This window comes from Amblyraja radiata, chromosome 11, assembly GCF_010909765.2.
Source record: "Amblyraja radiata isolate CabotCenter1 chromosome 11, sAmbRad1.1.pri, whole genome shotgun sequence".
Classification (NCBI taxonomy): Eukaryota; Metazoa; Chordata; class Chondrichthyes; order Rajiformes; family Rajidae; genus Amblyraja; species Amblyraja radiata.
Window position 1 is genome coordinate 8968203 of NC_045966.1, and position 16683 is coordinate 8984885.

At 43.6% G+C, this 16683-nt stretch overlaps 1 protein-coding gene across 2 annotated transcripts in view; it reads left to right on the forward strand.

The window, feature by feature from the left end:
* fnip1 (folliculin interacting protein 1) overlaps positions 1-16683 on the forward strand; it is a 96226-nt gene that overhangs the window by 25733 nt on the left and 53810 nt on the right. For both annotated transcript variants that reach the window (XM_033029285.1, XM_033029286.1), the window contains exon 2: positions 12523-12640. In XM_033029285.1, the coding sequence (XP_032885176.1) occupies positions 12523-12640 (118 nt within the window). The remainder of the gene's footprint in view (positions 1-12522; positions 12641-16683) is intronic.

Genomic DNA, 16683 nt, shown 5'->3' on the forward strand with positions numbered 1-16683 from the left:
TTGCCTGATGGGAGACGTGAGACGATGGAGTGGCCAGGGTGTGATTCTTCCTCGAATGTGCTGCTGGCCTTGCCGAGGCAGCGTGAGGTATCATGGAGTCAATAGAAGGGAGGTTGGTTTGTGTGATGTTGATAGAGGGAAGGTTATTGATTAAGGTATTGAGCTTTGCACTGTCCTTTTTGGCGCCACTGGATACATTACATTAGACAGGACCTTAATTGAATCATCTTGATGAATACTTTATGTCAAACAGTACAACAAATCCTCAGCACTGTGCTGGAAAGCTGACCTTGATTTTTGTACTCTGGCATGAGAATTTGAAACTAAACTTGGGTGCATGAAAATAAAACTGAATTGTTGCTAACTGTGGGTGAGACATCATTAGTCATGGGCAAAGAGAGACACATAGTCCTGGAGTAACTCAGCAGGCCAGGCTACATCCCCGAGGACGACCAGCACACGTGTCTCGTTTTTATAAACTAGCATCTGCAGTTCCTTGTTTCTACATTACTCGTAGGCAATTCGGCGTGGGCTTCTGAGAATGAGAATTAGAGGAGCAAATGTCTTTATTTAGAAAGATGGATAGCATTAGCTGCAACAATATGGATATAGTTCAGCTCTTGGTGTCATAGAGTCATACAGCATTGAATCAGGCCCTTCAGCCCAACTCATCCATACTGACCAAAATGCCACATCTAAACTAGTCCCATTTGCCCACCCTTGGCCCACATCTCTCTACACCTTTCCTATCCATGCACCTGTCCAAGTTTATTTTAAATGCAGTTATAGTATCTGTCTCAGCCTCCTCCTCTGGCAGCTCATTCCATATACCCACCACTCTCTGTATGAAAAGGTTACCCCTCAGGTTCCTATTAAATCTTTTCCCTCTTGCCTTGAAATCTATTTCCCTTCACCTTGTGTCCTCTGGTCCTCGATTCACCTACTCTAGGTAAGAAACTCCGTGCATCTACCCAATCTATTCCTCTCATGATTTTATGCACCTCTATAAGATCACCCCTCATCCTCTTGCGCTCCAAGGAATAGAGTCCCAGCCTACTCAACCTCTCCCTATAAGCTCAGACCTTCTAGTCCTGACAACATCCTCGTAAATCTTCTCTGTACCCATTCCAGCTTGACAACATCTCTCCTGTAACTCAGTGCCCAGAACTGAACACAATACTAAGTATGCGGCCTCACCAACGCCTTATACAACTGCAACATGACCTCGCAACTTCTATTCTCATTCCAACTTCTTTATGTGCAGAATTACCTGATCTGATTGCATAACAAAGGCACAAACATTGTACTTCGGTACATCTGACAGCAAAATAAACCTAAATATAGTTCCACAGTGCTGAATTTGAAAGTTCTTTGCAGAATATTTTCAACTTATTGACAATGGATTTTCTCTTATATCGCACAACATGTCAACCAGCATCTGCAGTTCCTTTGTAGAAAAATACAGCACAGGAACACCCCCTTCAGACCACACTGTACCGAACATGATAGCAAGATAAACTAATCTCATCTGCCTGCACCTGATCCATATCCCTTAATTCTACTGCCGGCAGTCTGAAGAAGGTTCTCGACCTGAAACGTCGCCCATTCCTTCTCTCCACAGATGCTGCCTCACCCGCTGAGTTTCTCCAGCATTTTTTGTCTACCTCCCTTAATTTCCTCCTGCATATCAACGTACGTAACCAAAAGTCTCTTAAACACTAAAGTGTCTGCCTCCATCACCACCCTTGCAGTGTGTTCAAGGCACCCACCATTTTACAAGTCAAGTCAAGTCAAGTAAAGTTTATTCGTCACATACACATACGAGATGTGCAGTGAAATGAAAAGTGGCAATGCTCGCGGACTTTGTGCAAAAAACAAACAAACACCAAACAAACTACAAACAGGTGTGTGTGTGTGTGTAAAACAAAACCCTGCACATTTCTTTGAAGCTTTACCCATCCCACCTTGTCATTGACATTTCCACCTCGCTGGGGGGGGGGGGAGGCTCTGACTGTCTACCCTATCTATGCCTCTCATCATTTAACGTACTTCTATCAAGTCTCCCCTCAACCTCCGCATTCCTGAGAAAACAATCCAAGTTTGTCCGACCTAAGATAGACACAAAATGCTGGAGTAACTCAGCGGGTCAGGCAGCACCCAAAGGTTTGGATCCATAGGTTTGTCCAACCTATCCATGCCGCTAATACCAGCTAATCCAGGCAGCAATCTGATCACAGTGGACATTTCTACCATATATTTCTCCCTTGTATTGCTCCCCAGTGTGACTGATGACATTCCGTTTTTCTAACCTACTTTACGTAATTAATGAACTAAACGTCTCCGCACAGTTGTAATGACCCAGTTTATTGTATTATAGATCATAGCCTGTGTTCCCCTTGTATTTTTCTAAAACGTGCAGTCAGAAGTATATTTGTTGTTGCCACCCTCACTTAATAAACCTTTACCCCATTTGAGGACCACCACTAAAAATAAGTATGTTTAGTATAGTTTAGAAACATAGCGTGGAAGCAGGCCCTTCAGCCCATGCCGACCATTGATCACCCATTCACACTAGTTCCATGTTTTCATAAGGGATAGGCGCCATTTGGCCCATCAAGTCTACTCCGCCATTCAATCATGGCTGATCTATCTCTCCCTCCTAACCCCATTCTCCTGCCCTCTCCACATAGAAACATAGAAAATAGGTGCAGGAGTAGGCCATTCGGCCCTTCGAGCCTGCACCGCCATTCAATATGATCATGGCTGATCATATTGTAGCCTCTAACACCTGGACCAAACAAGAATATTATCCCACTTTTACATCCGACACCACAGGGACAATTTACAGAGGCCAGTTAACCTACAATCCTGCACGTCTCTGGAGTGTGGGAGGAAACCGGAGCACCCGGAGAAAACCCACGCAGTCACGGGGAGAACGTACAAACTCCGTACGGACAGCACCCGTGGTCAGGATCGAACGTACGGACAGCACCCGTAATCAGGATCGAACCCTGGTCTCTATTGCTGCATCACTCTGCTGCCATAATTCTTAACTATGTAAAAGGAGATTATCCAATTTATTAAATGGTCATGAATGGATTGATTGCTGCGTCCTTAATTACTAATTTTAAAAATATATATATATTTAGATTTTTTGCAAATGAGGAGAAAAATCTCAGTACCAGCCAGTATTGCATAGGATTGTTTGATAAACTACGCCTTATTTATTCTATTCTATTAGACAAAGGACATTGAACAAGTGGCGTTGTGTTCAGCTGGGTGAATGTGCAGGGTTTTTGTTAGCGAGCGAAATGAAAGCGAGTGAGGAGTTGAACTCGGCTAGTGTGGGCTGGGGGAGGCTTCCCCGTGAAAGCATTGGCTGGCAAGGGTCCATGTGGGTCCAGGTGGCACATTGAGCGGGCTCACGTGATGGGCCAGCGTGCCAGCTTGGAGGCAACACGGGGCTGTCTGTCAGAGCTGCTGATTCGGGGGGCAGCACCCTGATACATGGAAGCCGAAGGTTGTGGGAAGAAGAGCAGAGAGGTGGGGCTGGGGAGGTGCCTGCTGCTGCCTTCCCCAATCATCCAACTGCCTGGCCATTTGGGAGCAGGGTAGCTGAGTGCCATAAACAAGCAGCAGCTCTGATCTTCAGAAGCAAGTAACCACTTCCAATGCCGTGGAGTGATATCTTTTGCGGAATGATTCTGAAACTAAGCGGCATCTGCTCGTGTCCAAGAGAGTGAAAACCTGGAGGATTTCAAGCTCCTGTGCTGCTTATGCGGTGGAACATGGAATTACCTTTGACTGAGTGCTGTTCTCATCTGTGTGTGTGTGTGTGTGTGTGTCACCTGACAGCCCTGTGCTGCAGGATGAACCTAATACACAGCTATTATTAGCAAGGGTGTGCATGCTAGAGAAGCCTTCCTGTGCATTACATTGCTGGACTTCCCAAACAACGATGTTACCCAGGTATTTTATTTTAAATAATTATTCATCTTGATCTTGTGCATTGGATATTCTCTCATTTATTTATGTGTGAGCATTTAAAAACACAAATGGACAGTTTAAATTGTTTGGCAAAGCTTTTCCTGTTAAATCCAACTTCCCTGGCTTGCAGTTGAGAAGGGGGTAGTGAAGCGCAGAAACTTATAGATGGGATTCCAACAGTGAGAAGGTGTTGTTTTTAACATATTTTATTTTGTTGAGGTTGTGTAGCGTGTGTGTTAGGCATTAAAGCCCAACAGTATAAGAGATGTTCGTCTGGATCTCAGGAGATTTGTGAGACTTCGTAGAATTGGGCAGCATTATCGGGGGGGGGGGGGGGGGGGTTAATCTGTTTAAGACACAATGCGGTCTTCCAATTGTGTCAAAACCTTTTTGGAGAAATAACCTGAGGGAACTTTAGTCTGCAGAGATACACCGTGGAAACAGGCCCTTCGGCCCACCGAGTCCTTGCCGACCAGCCTAGTACACTAGCACTATCCTACACTCTAGGGGCATTTTACCAATGCCAATTAACCTACAGTCCTCCACATCATTGGAGTGTGGGAGGGAACCGGAGCACCCATGAAGCCACAGGGAGGATGTAGAGACAGCACCCGTAGTCAGAATCGAACCCGGGTCCCTGGCAGCAACTCTGCCACTGTGCTACTGTGTATAAACTGTATAACAAATGCTGCTCTTATGCATTGTTTTTAAATCTCTCACTGTTTTAAATCCAGTCGCAGGTTTTAACTCATTTCTGCCAGTTTACAAATTGAAGGATGGTTATCATAGAATTTGGTTGACTGGATCTAATCAGGTTTTGCTGAAACTCAATAACTTTGTGTGTGATTTTTGTTTATGCAAATTAAAATGAAAGACATCAGTGCAAGGAAATGGTATTTTTTGTCCCCTCCATTTCTGGCAACCAGCGTACTGTATAGCATACATTCAAACCCTCATCAATAGTATCGTTGTTCTGTCACCACCACATCCTTCAAGCTAAATGTGGGGAAATAGTGGAAGGCACAAGACATCAAGCTACGTATTCCAAAGTACATCATCATCATCATCATCATCATCATTGTATGAGGAAATCAAAGAGGAAAAATATCGCACAAGATGCAGAACCTGATTCATTCTGAGGAACATATGATGAGCGTTTGACAACCCTGGTCCTCTACTCACTGGAGTTTAAAAGGTTGAGGGGGGGACCTCATTGAAACTTGCAGAATAATGAAAGGCATAGATAGAGTGGATGTGGAAAGGATGTTTCCACTGGTGGGAGAGTCTAGGACCAGAGGTCATAGACTCAGAATTAAAGGGCGCTCTTTTAGAAAGGAGGTGAGGAGGAACTTCTTTAGTCAGAGGGTAGTTAATCTGCGGAACTCATTGCCGTGGAGGTCAAGTCAGTGGATATTTTTAAGGCAGAGATAGACAGATTCTCGATTAGAACAGGTGTCAAGGATTATGGGGAGAAGGCAGGAGAATGGGATTAGGTGGCAGAGATCAGCCATGATTGAATGGCGGAGTAGACTCGATGGGCTGAATGGCCATATTCTACTCCTATAACTTGTGAGCACAACTCCATAGAAACAATTTGAGTGCTTGTAACATTTTAATCCAATTCCTAGCTTAATAGCATGCATTTATCAATCTTTTAAAAGAATCTTGATCACTGATCTTCAATGATCAATATTTAGTTCGTTTAGTTTAATTTAATGTCACGTGTACCAAGGTACACTCAATTTCTTAGCCTTTTGAATCTTGAGATAATCTTCAAATAATGACTAATGCCACCCAATGTTTGCCCCTTCAGTGTTACCCAACTCATTTGCTGCGGAAACCTTTATCTATCCGTGTTTTTGTCTTTTTTTAGGTGCCAATTGGAAATTCTGACCACCCTCCTCAATACTGTTTCAAACCTGTGGCCGTCCAAACCTCTGCTGCCCAAGTGATAACTCCACCAATTCCCGAGCACTTTCCATCCCATTCAGTACTGCCGCACCGTGACGCAGCGGTACAGTTGCTGCGTCATAGTGTCAGGGACTCGGGTTCGATCCTGACTACGGGTGTTGTCTGTACGGAGTTTGTGCGTTCTCCCCGTGACCGCGTGGGTTTTCTCCGGGTGCCGCGGTTTCATCCCACACTCCAAAGAAGCACAGGTTTGTAGGTTAATTGGCTTCAGTAATGATTGTAAATTATCCCTAGTGTATAGGATAGTTCTTGGGTATCGCTGGTCGGCGTGGACTCGGTGGGCCGAAGGGCCTGTTTCTGCGCTGTATCTCTAAAACTTGAACTAAAACATTGCACACATACATGCATTCGCACGCAAGCACACACCCACGCTCACACCACGCAAACTGTGCGCATGCATAACCTCGTAAGCCCTGCCACTGACCAACCTCTGTGCGTTCACAAAGTTCTAACTTTTCAGTCATTGCAAACTGAACTCTTGATCAGTGGAGACACAAGGAACTGCAGATGCAGGTTTATGAGAACCCCCACCCCAACAAAGTGTTGGAGTAATTGAGGTGTTAGGGAGCATCTTCAGAGGACATGGATGGGTGATGCTTTGGGTTGAGATCCTTTTTCAGACCCTTCTTCTCTTCTTCATTGCCTTGTTTGGCTAAGTGTAAACTCAGTAATTTCCTGCTCAGAAATTTAAGCTGTCGCTCAAAAAAATGTTGTTTTCTCCTCGTGTCTTGACCTTCTTCTTCTTGCGTATGGCGTGCACAGCATAAAGTTGTAGGACAACTTGTTCTATTTGATCTTGATGTGAAACTTTGATAATGTAACTGTGAAGCACTTTGGCATATTATCCATAATGTTTGGGACAAAGACTCATCATTTATTTATTTGCCTCTGTGTTCCACAATTTGAGATTTGGAATAGAAAAAATCACATGTGGTTAAAGTGACATTGTCAGATTTTAATAAAGGCCATTTTTATACATTTTGGTTTCACCATGTACAAATTACAGCAGTGTTTACACATAGTCAGGGCACCATAATGTGTGGGACACAGCAATGTCATGTCAATGAAAGTAGTCATGTTTAATATTTTGTTGCATATCCTTTGCATGCAATGACTGCTTGAAGTCTGCGATTCATGGACATCACCAGTTGCTGGATGTCTTCTCCGGTGATGTTCTGCCAGGCCTGTATTGCAGCCATCTTTAACATGCTTGTTTTGGGAGCTAGTACCCTTCAGTTTTCTCTTCAGCTAAAATGCATGCTCAGTTAGGTTCAGATCGGGTGATTGACTTGGCCACTCAAGAATTTACCATTTTTTAGCTTTGAAAAAGTCCTTTGTTTCTTTTGCAGTATGTCCTGGGATCATTGTCTTGCTGTAGAATGAACTGCCGGCCAATGAGTTTTGAGACATTTGTTTGAACATCAGCAGATAGGATGTGTCTATACCCTTCAGAATTCATTATGCTACTACCGTCACCAGTTGGGTCATCGATGAAGATAAGTGAGCCAGTACCTTCAGCAGCCATACATGCCCAGGCCATAACACTTCCCCCCAAACGTGTTTCACAGATGAGGTGGTATGCTTTGGATCTTGAGCCGTTCCTTCTCTCCTCCATACTTTGCTCTTGCCATCACTCTGATTTAAGTTAATGTTCCTCTCATCTGTCCATCTTTTTCCTGAACTGTGGTTGCTCTTTTAAGTACTTCTTGGCAAACAGTTTTTGTGGCTAACCAGCAGTTTGCATCTTGCAGTGTAGCCTCTGTATTTCTGTTCATTAAGTCTTCTGCGGACAGTGGTCATTAATAAATCCACAACTGACTCCTGAAGAGTGTTTCTGATCTGTCGGACAGGTGTTTGGGGATTTTCACCCAAGCCACATTATATTAATCTGTCGACACCAGTTTTTGATAATAGCTGCAGCATAAAATTTAATCTCCATCGAAGAAAATGTCTTTCTTTCACCTGCCTTAATCCATTATCCTTCTCCCCACTATCTTCCCTTTACTCCCTCAGTCGTGATACAGGGATCCACTCCCTCAGTCGTGCTACAGGGATCCAATGCAAATGCCAAACGTCCCCTCCACAGATAAAGACACTCAGTGCTGGAGTAACACTGGGTCAGGCAGCATCACTGCAGGACATGGATAAGTGTTGCTTCAGGTCAGGACCCTTCATCACAACCTGGCCCACTGAGTTCCTCCAGCAGTTTGCATTTTGCTCCAGTTTTCAGCACCTGCAATCTCTTGCATTCTCTCACTTTTTTCCTATCCCTGTATCTTTTTTCCTGTTTTACCAGTCATCTTCATGCTGCCTTTGGATGAGGTCAATACTTTGTGCTGTTTGTTTCAGGGCATCACCTGTTGAATTTGCATTTTTCAACCGTCTGAAGAAGGGTCCAGATCTGAAAAGTTACCTATCCACTTTCTCCAGAGATGCTACCTGATCCGCTGTGTTACTCCAGCACTTTATGTCTATCTTTGCTGAAACACATTTAGTTGTGGGTCTTTAAAATGTATACTACCTCACACCCACACCGAATAGGGAATGCCTGGATAGAGTGGATGTGGAGAGAATGTTTCCACTAGTGGGAGAGTAGAGCACCTCTCAATAAAATAAAAGCCTTAGAATAAAAAGACGTACCTTTAGAAAGGAGATGAAGTGGAATTTCTTTAGTCAGAGGGTGGTGAATCTGGAATTCATTGCCACAGACGGCTGGAGGCCAAGTCATTGGGTATTTTTAAAGCGGAGATTGACAGATTCTTGATTAATAAGGGAGTCAGGGGTTATGTGGAGATGATAGAGGCGAATGGGGTTGAGAGGGAAAGATAGATCAGCCCTGATTGAATGCTGGAGGAGACTCGATGGACCGAATGGCCTAATTTTGCTCCTTTAAACTGATGAGCATGAATATAAATTCTGGATACAGAATGGTGGGGTCAGAAGGTTTGAGGAATGAAGAGAAACAAACTCTCCCAAACTGCCACTCCCTTTCTTTTGTTTAATTGACTGGCATAAAGTTGAGGCCAAACGCAAATTGAAGGAACATCACCTCATACTTCGCTTGGGCAACTTTACAATCCAGCGGTATGAAAGTTGGTTTCTCTAACTTCAAGGAACCTATGCTGCCCCTCTCTCTCCATCACTCCCCCAGCCAAGATATCCAACTGATTAATTTTACTGTTTGTAAGCCTCGTTGTACTTCCCCTCCTCCATCAATTGTACATTTCCTTGATCATCGTCTGCTTTGATCTGTCCTTTTCACACCCTACTTGTTCTGTGCATCCTTCATCACCCTTCCGTTTCCCTCGCCCCTCACGTTCAGTCTGAAGAAGGGTCTTGACCCAAAACGTCACCCATTCCTTCTTTCCAGAGATGCTGCCTGTCCTGCTGAGTTACTCCACCATTAAATGTCTATCTTCGGTATAAAGTTGCAGTTGGTTTGGAATTGAAAATTCCAGCAACGTTGTAATGGGTACAGCAAATGAGTGGGCAGCAAATCTATAAATATTACTGATGAAAGTAGTGTTGTATGCAGCATGAATCTCCAGCTTTATGCACTGCCTGCATTCTACAGCTTTCATTTAACACAATATGTTGTTTATTCTCTAGGCTAGGCTTGTAATCTTCGGCACTCAGTCCAAGTCATAGCTGAGAATTTTTCGACTAGGAAAAGGAGGATTTCATTTTCTTAGCTAAAACAACATATTTTAGCAAACAGCATGCTTATAAAACATGTGCCTGATTAATTTGGCCCTTTCATTTTCCAAACTGGTTCAAAATGTTCCACAGGATCAGACCTTCCTTGAAACGTCACTAACGCAAAGGTATATGACTGTCACGCCCCAAGTCCATTTAAGATAGGCACAAAATGCTGGAGTAACTCAACGGGACAGGCAGCATCTCCGGATAGAAGGAATGGGTGACGTTTCAGGTCGAGACCCTTCCCAAAACGTCATCCATTGCTTCTATCCAGAGATGCTGCCTGTCCGGCTGAGTTACTCCTGCATTTTGTGCCTTTCTTCAGTGTAATTCTGCAGTTCTTTCCTACACCCCACCCCACTAAGTCCATTAACTTTTCTGCGCTCCCAGTGAAAACTATTCGCTGAAACTTGTCTGAACTGCAGCTTCTCAATGCAGACTACATTCTTGAAGATCACTTGCAAAATGTTTTCAACTTCTGACAGTGTAATGGTGGGTGGGTGGCTGTGGGGTACTTTCCCTGACGGTTGTAATGCAGAATTGTAAAAAATGAAATTTCTATGATGCTGATATTTAGTTTAGTTTAGAGATACAGCGTGGAAACAGGCCCTTCAGCCCACCGAGTCCGCGCCGACCAGCGATCCCCGCACAACAGCACTATCCTACACACGAGGGACAATTTACCATTTTTACCAAAGCCAATTAACCTACAAACCTGGACGTCTTTGGAGTGTGGAAGAAAACCGGAGCACCCGGAGAAAACCCACGCAGATCACAGGGAGAACGAACAAACTCAGTACAGACAGCACTCGTAGTCAGGATCAAACCCAAGCCTCTGCCACTTAAACTATTTGCTCTTTTTATGAAGGATTTTCTTAGGTCTCATTATAAACAATCTCTAGCAGTTTAAATAATAAAACACAACCCAAGGAAAATAGGCAAGAAGCTGGGAAGACTTGTTATTCCTTTAGCACGTTATATAATGTACTGAATTAAAATACATTGACGTCTGTGACTATATCATTGTAAGTATATGTTGGACTAGTTAGGTATAAAACTTTGAATCGTCCTCTATCACCCATCCCTGTCTAACCTTGTGTAATTAGGAACTGCAGATGCTGGTTTACACCAAAGAAAGACACAACATGCTGGAATTACTCAGGGTCAGTCTGATGAAGGTTTTCAACCCGATACGTCACCTATCCCTTTTCTCCAGAGATGCTGCCTGATCCGCTGAGTTACTCCGACATTTTGTGTGTATCTCCCATTTATCCTTTCTTTGGTTTTCAACCAAGTCTTGATACATTCTTGCCAACCCCCATGCAACCGAGAACAGTACAGCACAGGGACAGGCCCTTCAGCCCACAATGTCCGTGCTAAACACGATGCCAAGTTAAACTGATCTCCTCCGCCTGCACGTGATCCATATCCCTCCATTCGCTGCATATCCAAAAGCCTATTAAATGCCACTTTGCATCTACCTTCATCACCATTCCTGGCAGCACGTTCCAGGCACCTACCACCCTCTGTTTAATAAAAATTAAAAAAAATTAAAAATAAAAAGTCTCGCTCATCTTTAAATTTTGCCCATCTCGCCTGAAATCTACAGTGGTGCAGCGGTAGAGTTAGTGCCTTATAGTGCCAGAGACCCGGGTTCGATCCTGACTACGATAGAATTTAGAAGATTGAGAGGGGGATCTTATAGAAACTTACAAAATTCTTAAGTTTATGTTTACTTTAGCTTTCAGCTAAATCTTAACTACATTGCACTTTTAACTTTTGCACTTTTTATAATGCATTTTTAATTTTGCTTTTCTTTTCTTTTAGTTCTATTTTATTTCATTTTATTATTTCATTTTATTGTATGACATGTTTTTATGTGAAGCACTTTGAGTCTGCCTCGTGTATGAAATGTGCTATATAAATAAAGTTGCCTTGCCTTGCCTTAAGGGGTTGGACAGGCTAGATGCAGGAAGATTGTTCCAGATGTTGGGGAAGTCCAGAACAAGGGGTCACAGTTTAAGGATAAGGGGGAAATATTTTAGGGACGAGATGAGGAAAACATTTTTCACACAGAGAGTGGTGAATCTGTGGAATTCTCTGCCACAGAAGGCAGTTGAGGCCAGTTCATTGGCTATATTTAAGAGGGAGTTAGATGTGGCCCTTGTGGCTAAAGGGATCAGGGGGTATGGAGAGAAGGCAGGTACAGGATACTGAGTTGGATGATCAGCCATGATCATATTGAATGGCGGTGGAGGCTCGAAGGGCCGAATGGCCTACTCCTGCACCTATTTTCTATGTGTCTATGTTACGATTGCTGTTTGTATGTTCTCTATGTGTGGGTTTTCTCCGAGTGCTTTACTTTCCTCCCACGCTCCAAAGACGTAGAGGATTTTAGGTTAATTGACTCGGTAAATTGTAAATTGGCTTCAGTGTCTACGATAGTGCTAGTGTACCGAGTGAACGCTAGTCGGAGCGGACTTGGTGGCCCGAAGAGCCGGTTTCCAACGTTGTATGCCTAAAAACTATGCCCTCTAGCCTTTGAATTTTACATCCTGGGGGAAAAAGATTCTGACTGTCTACCCTATCTATGTGTCTGGTAGTTTTGTATACTTCTACCAACTTGAAATAGGATTCCAGTATATTTCTCGTGGCCCATGTCCAGATGGGAATAGCAGGCTGGATTTGACCTGCAGAAGATATTGTACGGGCAAGATTAGAAAACAGATTGCAAAGTTGTTGTGATCAAGTGTTCTGGGATGCTGTGCTCAAGCAGAATCTGATGGGAAGCTATGAAAAGCATGTAAATGGAGATTTCTGTTTTGGTTGTAATTATGAATGACTCTGTGACCATTCTCTTCCAAGCTGGCCTGCTCCCGAATTCAATCCCACCCAGATCAGGCTGATCGTCTACCAGGATTGTGAGCGGCGAGGCAGAAATGTACTGTTCGATTCCAAGAAAACTGAAGAAACTTCATCTTCAGTAAGTCTGATTTTTTATTTTTTTTTCCCCTCTTTATCTAATTATCTTTCGTGATTATGGGCGGCACGTTGGTGCAGCGGCAGAGCGGAGAGGTTGCATGCAAGGTTTGGTGTTGGGTAGGCTGCAACTCTTCAGAACTGCGATGTTGGGGCTCATGACTTCACTAATCTCAGCAGTCCAGAGTGTCCTTTCTGGTAACACGGTAACTTTCACCAGGACGGCACGGTGGCGCAGCGGTAGAGTTGCTGCCTTACAGCGCCAGAGACCCGGGTTTGTTCCTGACCAAGGGTGTTGCCTGTAAGGAGTTTGTACGTTCTCCCGTGACCTGCGTGGGGTTTCTCCGAGATCTTCGGTTTCCTCCCACACTCCAAAGACATGCAGGTTTGCAGGTTAATTGGCTTGGTATAAATGTAACAATGTCCCAAGTGTATGTAGGATAATGTTACTGTGCGGGGATCGTTGGTCGGTGCGGACTCGGTGGGGGCCAAAGGCCTGTTTCCATGCTATATCTCTAAACTAAACTAAATTAGTAAGGGTGTCAGAGGTTATTGGACAAAGGCAGGAGAATGAGGCTGAGATGTGAAAAATAGATCAGCCATGATTGAATGGCAAATTAGACTTGATGGGCTGAATGGCCTCATTCAGCTCCTAGGACTTATGAATGCTTCGTGAATATATGCATACACAAATCTCTGAAGCAAATTCAGTTTTTAATACCCCTTTTTTGTTTGGGAGGTTTATTTGAGGGGGGAAAAAAAGCCACCCATTGTAAAAACTTAGTTCTGCATTATTTTTAAATTGTGTCAGAAGCCTTCCAACAGAAACCGGACGAGATAATGTCCTAACTTTTGTTTCCTTATCGAAAATTATAATCATCTGATCTCTGGAACAGCTGCCAACCAACCCCGAGTGCTCCACCTCAATGTCACACGATTTTCATTGGCAATCACGAGGATTTATGACATTGTATTATTGGGAAAAGGCAATGAAAGCTGCTGAGGAGGAATTGGTCATAAATCATCTGTGACTTGTGCTTGGACCTGGCCGGGCCTGGAGAAAAACTGACCACACGTGTGGAGCAGATGCTCGAGTGTGTATTTTCTCCACAGAATAAGCTGCTTGCCTTGTGGTTGGTTTATTAATTGGGCAGAAACTTGAGTCATTATATTTTACAATTTAATATAAATCGAGAAATATGATGGGGCGAAATACTGACGTTGCTGCCTCGCATTCCCAGAGACCCGGTTTTGATCCTGACCACGGGTGCTGTCTGTACGGTGTTTGCACGTTCTCCCTGTGACCGCGTGGGTTTTCTCCGGGTGCTCCGGTTTCTTCCCACACTCCAAAGATGTGCATGTTTGTAGGCTAATTGGCTTTAGTGAATTGTCCCTAGTGTGTAGGGTAGTGCTAGTGTACGGGCTGGTCGGCGTGGACTCGATGGGCAGAAGGGCCTGTTTCCGAGCCTTATCTCTAAAACCTGAAGTAAAATCAAAAGACTCGATGAGTGGAAGTTAACCCACTGTCCATTGTTCAATTAAAATAGTGACATTGAATTTTTGGAGTCTGTTTCCGAGAGCAAACATGATAATAGTTTTGTAATGTTGCAAACTTCTTTACATTCTCCAGAAGCGCTTGCAGCCATGAAATCAAATGTTAACATTGGCATGGCAGTAAAGCAGAATCTCACAAGCAGTTAAAATCTGAAGTTTAAACACCATAATGGCAGTATTCTCTGCCTTGCCCAGTCCTGGATGTTTTTTTTATATCATGTGACAACGAGATTTTGTTCTGGTCTTTGTGCAGTTCAGTCCCATGAGCTGTTAAGGAAGTCATATGATGATCATCCAGCAGGATGACGTGTTTGTAACTCTTGTTGAGAAAATGAGACTAAACATCGCAGAAAGAAGGGTGTAGTTGCTCACATGTGAATGGAAATGTGATTCTAAACTGAGGAAATGTTTGTCCCGAATATAGTTTTACAATGATGATCACTTGGGTGGATGTTTTGAGCAAGAATTGATTTCCACCCTTGAGTATAGAAGTCGGGACGGTACGTTACAGTTTCACGAGACATTTGTGAGGCTGCGTTTTGGAGAATTGTGTTCAGTTGTGGTCACCCTGCTGTGGGAAGGATGTCATTAACCTGATTGGGAAATTTACAAAGATGTTCCCAGGACTCGAGGGCCTGAGCTGTAGGGAGAGAAAGACACAAAATGCTGAAGTAACTCGGTGGGTCGGGCACATCTCTGGGAAACATGGATAGGTGACATCTTGGGTATGGATGGGAGGTGTCTATAGGGGGGTGATTGGGAAAGCTGGGACTTTATTTCTTGGAGCGCAGAGCGTGAGGGGTGATACAATCATGAGAGGAGTTGATAGGGTGAATGCACAGTCCTTTTCCCAGGGTAGGGAATTAAAAAACCAGAGGACATAGATTTGAAAACGAGAGATGAAAAAGGTAATAGGAAACTGAGGGGCAACTTTTTCCAATCAGGGGGTTCTGGGTATATGGATTGAGCTGACAGGGGACGTGGTTGAGGCAGGTACTATAACATGTAGTGGGTATGGGTTTGGGAGAGGGAGAGAGAGAGAGAGAGAGAGAGAGAGAGAGAGAGAGATGAACAAAACACACAGTGCTGGAATAATTCAATGGGTCGGGCAGCATCAGTGGAGAGAATGAACAGAAAATATTCTGGATCGGTAACCTTCTGCAGACTCTGAAGAAGGGTCCCAATCTGAAATATAATCTATCCATGTTCTCCACAGATGCTGTCTGATCTGCTGAGTTATCTCAGCACTGTGTGTTTTCATTTAGGCAAGAATATTATGGGATTAGATGAAGCAAATGGATGAAGATGCTGAGTTTAGTTAAAGGGATAGAAGAGTCCGGACAGGATATTCCCTAGGACATTGAGGGAAGTTAGTGTAGAAATAGCAGGGGCTATGACAGAAATATTTCAAATGTCATTAGAAACGGGAATAGTGCCGGAGGATTGGCGTACTGCGCATGTTGTTCCATTGTTTAAAAAGGGGTCTAAGAGTAAACCTAGCAATTATAGACCTGTTAGTTTGACATCAGTGGTGGGCAAATTAATGGAAAGGATACTTAGAGATAATATATATAAGCATCTGGATAAGCAGGGTCTGATTAGGAACAGTCAACATGGATTTGTGCCTGGAAGGTCATGTTTGACTAATCTTCTTGAATTTTTTGAAGAGGTTACTCGGGAAATTGATGAGGGTAAAGCAGTGGATGTTGTATATATGGACTTCAGTAAGGCCTTTGACAAGGTTCCTCATGGAAGGTTGGTTAAGAAGGTCCAATGGTTGGGTATTAATGGTGGAGTAGCAAGATGGATTCAACAGTGGCTGAATGGGAGATGCCAGAGAGCACAGTTCCCTGAAAGTGGAATCTCATGTAGATAGGGTGGTAAAGAAAACTTTTGGTGTGCTGGCCTTTATAAATCAGAGCATTGAGTATAGAAGTTGGGATGTAATGTTAAAATTGTACAAGGCATTGGTGAGGCCAATTCTGGAATATGGTGTACAATTTTGGTCGCCTAATTATAGGAAGGATGTCAATAAAATAGAGAGAGTACAGAGGAGATTTACTAGAATGTTGCCTGGGTTTCAGCAACTAAGTTACAGAGAAAGGTTGAACAAGTTAGGTCTTTATTCTTTGGAGCGCAGAAGGTTAAGGGGGGACTTGATAGAGGTCTTTAAAATGATGAGAGGGATAGACAGAGTTGACGTGGATAAGCTTTTCCCACTGAGAGTAGGGAAGATTCAAACAAGGGGACATGACTTGAGAATTAAGGGACAGAAGTTTAGGGGTAACATGAGGGGGAACCTCTTTACTCAGAGAGTGGTGGCTGTGTGGAATGAGCTTCCAGTGAAGGTGGTGGAGGCTGGTTCGTTTTTATCATTTAAAAATAAATTGGATAGTTATATGGACGGGAAAGGAATGGAGGGTTATGGTCTGAGCGCAGGTATATGGGACTAGGGGAGAATACGTGTTCGGCACGGACTAGAAGGGTCGAGAT